General features: G+C 43.7%; 1 protein-coding gene across 1 annotated transcript; it reads left to right on the top strand.

The window, feature by feature from the left end:
• The first annotated feature begins 410 nt into the window (after window positions 1-410).
• On the top strand, window positions 411-4,077 carry LOC135897222 (sulfotransferase 2A8-like). Its single transcript, XM_065425805.2, has 3 exons — window positions 411-505; window positions 2,073-2,549; window positions 3,595-4,077. Exons 2-3 carry the CDS (start codon window positions 2,094-2,096, stop codon window positions 4,075-4,077), a joined length of 939 nt encoding a protein of 312 aa, XP_065281877.2. The 5' UTR covers window positions 411-505; window positions 2,073-2,093.
• The last annotated feature ends 4,190 nt before the right edge of the window (window positions 4,078-8,267 follow it).

Raw genomic sequence — 8,267 nt, forward strand, 5'->3', positions numbered from 1 at the left:
ATTAGCTGCCTCCCGCGCACTGTTTACTGTTGCACCTAAAGGACCAGTTTTGGCACCAAACATTCGCAGCTCCTTATTTTTATAAATAAATATACAATTGTATCATTCCTTGCTTAATAAGGTACGTAAGCTAGGCGAGCAAATAGCGTTCCCCAGTCTAGCTTTAGAGTGAGAACTGATTTATGAGACAGGGAGGCCAATTCATGCCAAGTGTTCATTGACAGGTCCCGGCTCGGCGAAGCAGCACGCGCTTTTCCGAACCACCAATCGAAAAACGTTTTGCCTTTGTGCACTACTATAAAGATAAAGAAAATTCGCTGATTCACCGGATGCGAAATTCAGGGCAGCGTCCTACACGCGTCACCATCTGCCACGCCAACTGCGTGCCTGTGAACCTACGCGAACGGATATATTCCGCCCTGTTTTCGCCATCAAAACCTACGAGACCGTGCCTTCAGCGAAATTGGGCTGGCCGCATTGCTGTGTTCAATCTTCGCAGAGGAAGGTAGGTTCAGGATCATTTTTCCTAAAAGAGGACTTCGGCCTGTTTAATTTGATTACCTTGATTTTCCCCTACATTTTCGAGTTGCACTGGTCGGAATTCCACTTTTAGCCCAGTGATGATTTGTCCTTTAGTATCTGCAATTTACCAGCCAGCTATGAGTGCTTATTCTTGTGAAGAAGTAATCTTGAGGAACTGACTTACGGTTGCTGCAACGCGGACTCCACTGAGCTCCGTCGTTCCTGTACAAGTCATAATAGCAAAAAAAACACCACATCGAAAAGTTTGGAAACAATGAACCAGGTCACATGATCTTACGACTCTATGCAATGTCATATTGCCATCGCGTTGTTTGATGCTCAACCGTACTCTAAAAACATGAGAAATATGTTTGGGCAGATGGGCAGTATCTTTACATTTAGGTAAATAAACATGCAGACACTTATGAAAGGGAGTCACTAAGACACAGAAAAGAAGGCATCCATATCTTTCTTGATCAGTCCTATCCGCAGGCCACATCATTCTATTAATTTGCGTTTTATGGCTCTATTGATAATTTATTCGCTATTTCCAACCTGTGATGGACACATTAGGACGGACGGGGAGGGGGGTTCCGGAACGCAATAAAATGCATTGAAATAAAAAAGGCGAGCTTAATATAACACGAAGTGTAGTTCTGGACAATAAAAATCGCTGGATGCGAATAACATGTCAGCCAGGGTGCACAATGTATAGACATAATGAACAATAAATAAATGCAAAAGTGAAGTCAAAAGTGATATGCACTGAAAAGTGCTTGTCATCTACAGGGGCTTCCGTTCGGCGTCAGCCCTTCAGGTTTAGTTGCACTTACACTGGAATTGTGTCACTCGCCTGAGAGCAGGTAAGCATCTTTGAGAGGTCACAATTTGCATTAACGCTTCTAAATTAGTCTCAGAATATGGCTTTGAGAGCCAGTAGATATACAAAGAATCATTGATAAAGCCACCCCTTCAAGTGTCCACGTTGACTTTTCCAAGAAGGCGGAGCTCAATTCGAATTTGGCGACAAATTGGCACTCTTGTATGAACCATCTGGTTTCTTACCTTAAACCCGAATAATCCACTGATCCACAATGCAGCTCGCAGTCAGCGCATGAGTTTCAGAATTCATGCTGTTTCTGCTACTGAAAAAGACAATAGTATGAATTGGATAAAAAGATATGTTCTGAGCAGTCATAGATTGAGGAGGGCCCTTCGGACAAGGTAACTGGTTTGATTCGTAGTTTGTGGCTGTGGTGACCGCTTTAGGATTGAAGTAGACAACACATATTATTAAGTAGTAAACACTGCGAGTCTGATAATGTACGTCACGCGCACCTGATTAAGCAGTACTGCTACACCAGCTTATTTATTGCAAGAACCATATCTACAGGGCGTAGAGCGCCAGTGGGCTTATTTTGAAATTGCCCCCATATTACCTATTTAGGACTTCCCTATGTGTTACGTTGTTCTCGCCCTATCGATCTCTCCCTACACTGTGTGCCATTTAGGGTTTCTTACACATTTGATGCACCCATTTCTTTCGCCAGAATAGCAAGGAAGAAACAACAATGGACCCAGACTATTACGTGATGGTCGATGGCGTGCGGATACCTAAGGTATTTGGAGAGGAAAACTTTCGTTCGGCAGCAAAGTACGTGCCAAGAGATGGAGACCTGTTCGTCGTCAGCCATCCCAAATGCGGCACGTCGTGGGTGCAGTACATTGTCTGCAGCATCCTAACTAGAGGAAAGCCACCTAGTAACGTCAACGATCTTAACGCGATGGCTCCGTTTATCGACGTCAGTGGCGCAGCTGCAGCAGAAAATCCCAAGAGGACCGGACCCATTGTTACCCATATTCCACCAAGTCTCCTTCGCCCAAATGACAGGGCAAAGTACATTTACGTAGCACGAAACCCCTACGACACTGCAGTGTCCTGCTACTATTTCCTTAAGGGATTCACTCGGAAGACGGTCACTGACGTCTCCTTCCAGAGATTCCTTCCGATGTTTATCGAGGGAAAGGTAATATTTTTTTAGACAATAGAATAATTTGTTTCTTTTCCCTGCAAGTTTCATTGCACCACTGCTCCTATCCCTGAAGGTCTATTTTACTAGCGGGCACTTCCTCTAATTCATCTACAGTACCATTCTCATCAAAGTTATTTCATGGGTTTTCGAAATACTCTTCAGTCGTGGTTCGCCTCCTTACATTAAATAAAACATATTTCATTGTTACATTCCTCACGCGGCAGCATGTGCATTTGGATATTATTTTTTATTGTAAATGTTACATTGATACATTCTTACACGAACGAAGCTGGAGATTGACAGCTTACTTGAATAATAAACAAATTATCTTCAATTGATAACACGGCATTCCTTCTTCAATAATCCGTGAGGAAGATCCAGCAGAATTCGCATTTTTCAGCCGAGTGATAGTTACAAAGGCCAATCAAAGGTGTAGCCTTGTCTCATGGAATGCTGCCGCAAAGGTGGAGTTATCCTGTAACACCTGCGACTGAAATTTAAATACCTGTTTTTTAGGTTTGATACGTTTGGCGTTTGCTGAAATAAGGGTAGCACGTCTAGAAATCACTCAACCCGTTCACTCTGAAAAAATAAATGTGCAGGCTCATTGAACATTAGGTTATCTGTCAGCTGCTGGCTTGATATTGCTTGCATTTTTTTGCCGCATTATAACTTTTTCTGATTCTAGAAAAGAATTGTATACTTGACATCGACATGGTACAATCTAATTTTATTATGGTAGACTGGCATTTCAAATGAGAATGAATTTAAAGCCCAGAATGTGTTGAAATATTGTCTAGAAGTCTGGAATAATCAGTAACCTAAAGGGGGCTGGTGCGCACCTCAGTGAGCACAGCATTTAAAATCAACCTTTCGGACGCTACACGGGGGCTTTGTTAACGTTTAATCGAATTTTTACATATTCTCTTCACCGTGTTAGGTGTCACATCCATTTTTGGGCATTACAAAGAGCCTGTCGTTTCAATGACACCTTTTCTTAGGTTGTTGTCACAGTCCTGCTTGTTTTTCACCAAACTAGATGGGTTACTGCAACTACTTCGACCACTTGCTGCCGTGGTACGACATGCGAGAAAAACACAACGTCCTGTTCATCACCTACGAGCAGCTTAAAGCGGACACAAAAGGGCAGATCCTCAGGATTGCAGACTTCATCGGCAGCGATCATGGAGCAATTTTGCGAGAAGACGCTGATACACTTGAAAAAATCTTGGATTCGAGCAGCATGCAAAGTATGAAAATGCTTCACAATGATGATCCCGAGGAGAGAATGATAAAGTTTTCTGGTATATCTAAGAATACGCCCGTGACTCGTGACGAAGATTCCTATGTCACTCCATCCGAGTCAAGGCATGAAGGATCGGGATACGTCAGAAAGGGAGCTGTTGGAGACTGGAGGAACCACTTCACTGCTAAGCAGATCGAACTTACAAAGGCATGGATTGCGGAAAAATGTAAAAACTCAACTGTCATGGAGCTGTGGGCCGACCTGGACCTTCCATGATGCATAAATGAAAAATGGTAGTATAATAAAGAATAAAAAAAAACAGCGCATATTGTACAAATCAAATTATTTTATACTCTATTCGCTATTGATATACTGATACCGCTAAATTATCATACGTGTGCAGAGTACGTATCTTTGACAGCAAGAAGGTGTTAGTTGGATATACTCAACGTCTGTGCTGCGCCTTCCAAGTGATTGGGTTCTGTAGGTCGACGATAAAAATGTTCTGCGACAGGAAAATGTTCTTCGTTGATTTTATGTCAGAATTTAACTTGAAAAGTCTATACATTTCCTGCGCTGTCGTCATGCATTTATTGCCGCGTGTTTCTTTTCAAATGAAACCCGTTTGTACTATACCCACTTAAAATATACCAGCTATTAACTCTAACAAAGCTCACGTGCTATTTGCTAGAGGTTTACGTTTGCATGTATTTTGATAGAAAATCTTTAGCGACAGGATATATAAAAGCCAGAAGAAATGTTAATTATAGAAGAACATGTGAAAATGGCACCATCACCTGCAGCATAATTTTATCTCCCTTGCGGACGAAGGCCACCCCCAGCGATCTCCAACTACCCCGAACTGGTCCAAGCTGGTTTCACCTGGCGTCTACAAATCTCATTTTATCACGCCCACCTAATGAACTTTCTGCTGTGTCCGACTACGTTTCTCTTCCTTTACGCCCATTCTGTCACATTTTTAGCAATCAAGCTACGGGGTTTCACGTGCCAAATCCCCTTTGTGATTGTGACGCACGGCCTAGTCGCCGACTCCGCAAATTTCGAACACGTGGGGTTCTTTAATGTGCACCTAAATCTAAGTGCACGGGTGTTCTCGCACTTCGCCCTCATCGAAATGCGGCCGGCGTTGGCGGGAGTATTCAGCAGCCCCACACCACAGCCACTGAGGAACCACGGCGGGTCATTCTGGCACATTAATGGGCCGCCAGTTACCTGCCCTACGCATTACATGGCTTCCCAGTTCCTATATTTCTCCTATTGTCTACTAAAATATCGGCCATCCCGATGTGCTGCTTGATGCACACTGCTTCTTTCTCTTTCTTAAAGTTACGCTTAACATTTTTTGTGTTCTATTACTCTTTGCACAGTGACTAACTTTCCTCGAGGTTCTTTGTTGAGCTCCGAACTCATGCCCCAATGTTAGCACCAGTAGATGAAATGATTGCACTGCATTTGGTTCCACGCCACAATGTGCAAAACACCCACCTATGACTCACACGTGAAAATGTGCAGAGGAAATTATGGTGCCGACGTGAAACTCTAAATGCAGTCATACGTCATTACGCGCAACCGGAACTCTGTTCTTTTACCAGGGCACGTCTCAGTGGACAGTTAAACTTAAGATAAGAGGTGATAGTTATTTTATTTGTGCTATCTAATGTGAATAACTTTGTGGGGCCAATATAGGCCGAGATAAATTTTGTTTTGACGTAGAATGAACTATATTAAATGTATACAGCTGCATTCACACCCCCTACTGAATGTCGGATAACAAAAATTTGGATGTTGCGTCATTTTGCCATCAGCTACAAAATACTGTGTTCTATGGAGCGCACAAGAGAAACTATTGAACCAACCAAATAGCTGCTTCTCAATGAATCTGACACAAGCACATATTCAATGTGTGAGCTTCAAGTGCAGCATTGCTTGATGGTGCCACCATGGTTGGTAGTGCTAGGGTTTGTGGAAGTGTAGAAGACAACGACCACGGTTGCAGACATTCAGCGAAGCCTGCGGTAAAAACGCACCAAATGTTTGTAAACGACAATACACACAAAGCTGGAATTCTAAATGGGGTATTGCTCGCCCAGGGATAGCAATTTCTGGAACTAAAATACATGCATCAAAACGCGAGTTTCACTGTGACTTATAAAGAGCAACATGTGTCGCTCTCGTTCCTTGAATATTGAAGGAATATTTGTTGTTTTTAAACAAGAATCTGTACGCGTCTCGGCGTTACATGGGCGGATGCTGGCTGGAACGTAGATTCTGGAACCTTACATTATTTTTTTCATATGAGTTTCATATATTATGCTATCGCAACTTCCTTCCGTTCCCGCTATTTGTGTGGTTGTGCGATACGCTAAAAGGAAGGCTGCTTTGTGTAGAAAAAATATGTTCTCAGAAATCAAACTATTATTTCAGGATAGCGCTTGTGCGCACCCGATACTCTTTCTGTCAATGGCTCCTGCACGCCGAAAAAATTTGGCAAGTGCCGTCTCTCACCTGATACACACTTGTTGGTCGTCGCCTACAATACGTAAAGGGTACGACTTACGTACACTTAAATAAAACATTGCGTAAAATGGACGTGTAAGCAGATCATTTCTTTTGTAGTGAACCATTCGACCAAACAGATGGGAGTTGTCTACGAACGAGTTTGCCACTCACGTAGTGGCAAGCAATAAAGCAGTATACCAGCACATAACTTGTATGCCAACAAATATTGACTCTTCTTCCCTAAAACAATAACAACAAGAACGCTTTGAATACAATTAGACAAGTAAAAGCTATGTACAACAAGCAATCATGCTTCCATTAATTTATGAGAACAACATATTAACAACGTACAGCGTGTTATAAGTACGACACTCAAAGCATGTCATCAGATACAAACGCGCACCGATGCCGTCATTTATGGACCAATTCTCTGCAGTCTAGCCTTATGGTAAATAAATATGCAATGCGTTTGTTGTGATAGCAATTATACAGATATTAAATGCGCCCTTTTCCCTTCCACATCGGCGCCACCGTCAGCGCGACGTTGCGCCTAACGTCTAAGGGCGCTAACACCATCGCCACGCGCCGTATGCTGTAGCACGCGAGCGGAGCCAACAGACGCTGCTTCATCTAGCGCGCGCGAGGGCGCAAAGCTGAGAGAAAACTTCCGTTGCGCGAAACTCCACGGTGGGATAAGAAATAAGGCTGGGGGAGGGGGGGGGGGGGTGGCGGCGTTCTTCTGCATATTTGGAACCGCGTGCAAGTGGAACCGACGATCGCGGCACCACCGCACGCGTGAGGTTGCAAAGCGGGGAGGCCACGTAGCAGGGAGGGGGCTAGGCGTTCTACTCCGACAGCAAATGCGTAGTTTGCGTGTCCGCACGCGGTCGCGCTTGCCTTCTTTCGAAAGCGCTCTGCGGACAGATTACGCCTTTCTTCGTGTTGTGTTCTGGCCGTTTGTGCTGAAGCGATAGACAGCAAAAATGTCCCTTCACTCGCTGCTGCGGCTGTAATGTGTTCATTTACGCTGGTCCTCGCTGACGCCATGGTTGTTAATTTATTTAGAAAGCGAATGACTTCAAGCTTATACCAGTGATAAAACTACTGTCGTTAGTCATTATAGCTGTCTACTAATTTCATTGCCCAATCGATGCCTCGCCTTTCAGGCGAAACGGTCACTTTTTCAAACAATAAGTTCTACGACAAAACTATTGTGAGCTGAACACTTTAATACCAAGAAAATCATGTTTACTACCTACATGAATGTAAAAGCAACATCAAGAATAAGCCCACTGAAAGAAAGGAGACAGTCGTTTAAGAAACCTTTTTTTTTGCATTATCGTAGGAACAGCCGACAAAATTCTGGAAGAGGGATTCAGTCAAAGACCCTGCAGTGTTATGGACGCCTCGCACACTGACCACGCTGTCGTTATCACTGTCGGCGCATGGACGCCGTTGCCGTGTGCGCATACAAGGAAGGCTTCCGAGGTTGCTGTTTTGTAGTCTGCTCTGTGGCAGCTAGTAATATGTGACCAAAACATGTTATGCTGTACATTTGTCTGATCTGACCTGGTACCTGCTGCGGACGAAAGACGACAAGCCAAACCCCGCATTCTGCATAACACGGGGCCCTACTTAATTAATCGATTCTTCTTGGAAATAGTACAAGCAGATCTCATCACTTATTACCCCTAGATTTATGTGCTCTATTTAACGCGCCTGACAGCACTGCTCAGTCAATCTAGCATCAACTTGTCTCCTCTGACCATGCTTTCAAAAGAAATTGAGTCTTGTTCCAGACTTCGTCCTACTCCTCCTGTGTTCGTTTTCTAGAGCAACAAATTCTTCATGCTGCCTGTCAATCAGCGTTGGTCCAGTGAATCTAGCCATGAGCACCTAGCCAGATGTTTCTGGCACGTTGTTTATATGTTGCCTGTAAGGAACAC

The sequence above is a fragment of the Dermacentor albipictus genome, unplaced genomic scaffold (assembly GCF_038994185.2).
Source record: "Dermacentor albipictus isolate Rhodes 1998 colony unplaced genomic scaffold, USDA_Dalb.pri_finalv2 scaffold_35, whole genome shotgun sequence".
Taxonomy (NCBI): Eukaryota; Metazoa; Arthropoda; class Arachnida; order Ixodida; family Ixodidae; genus Dermacentor; species Dermacentor albipictus.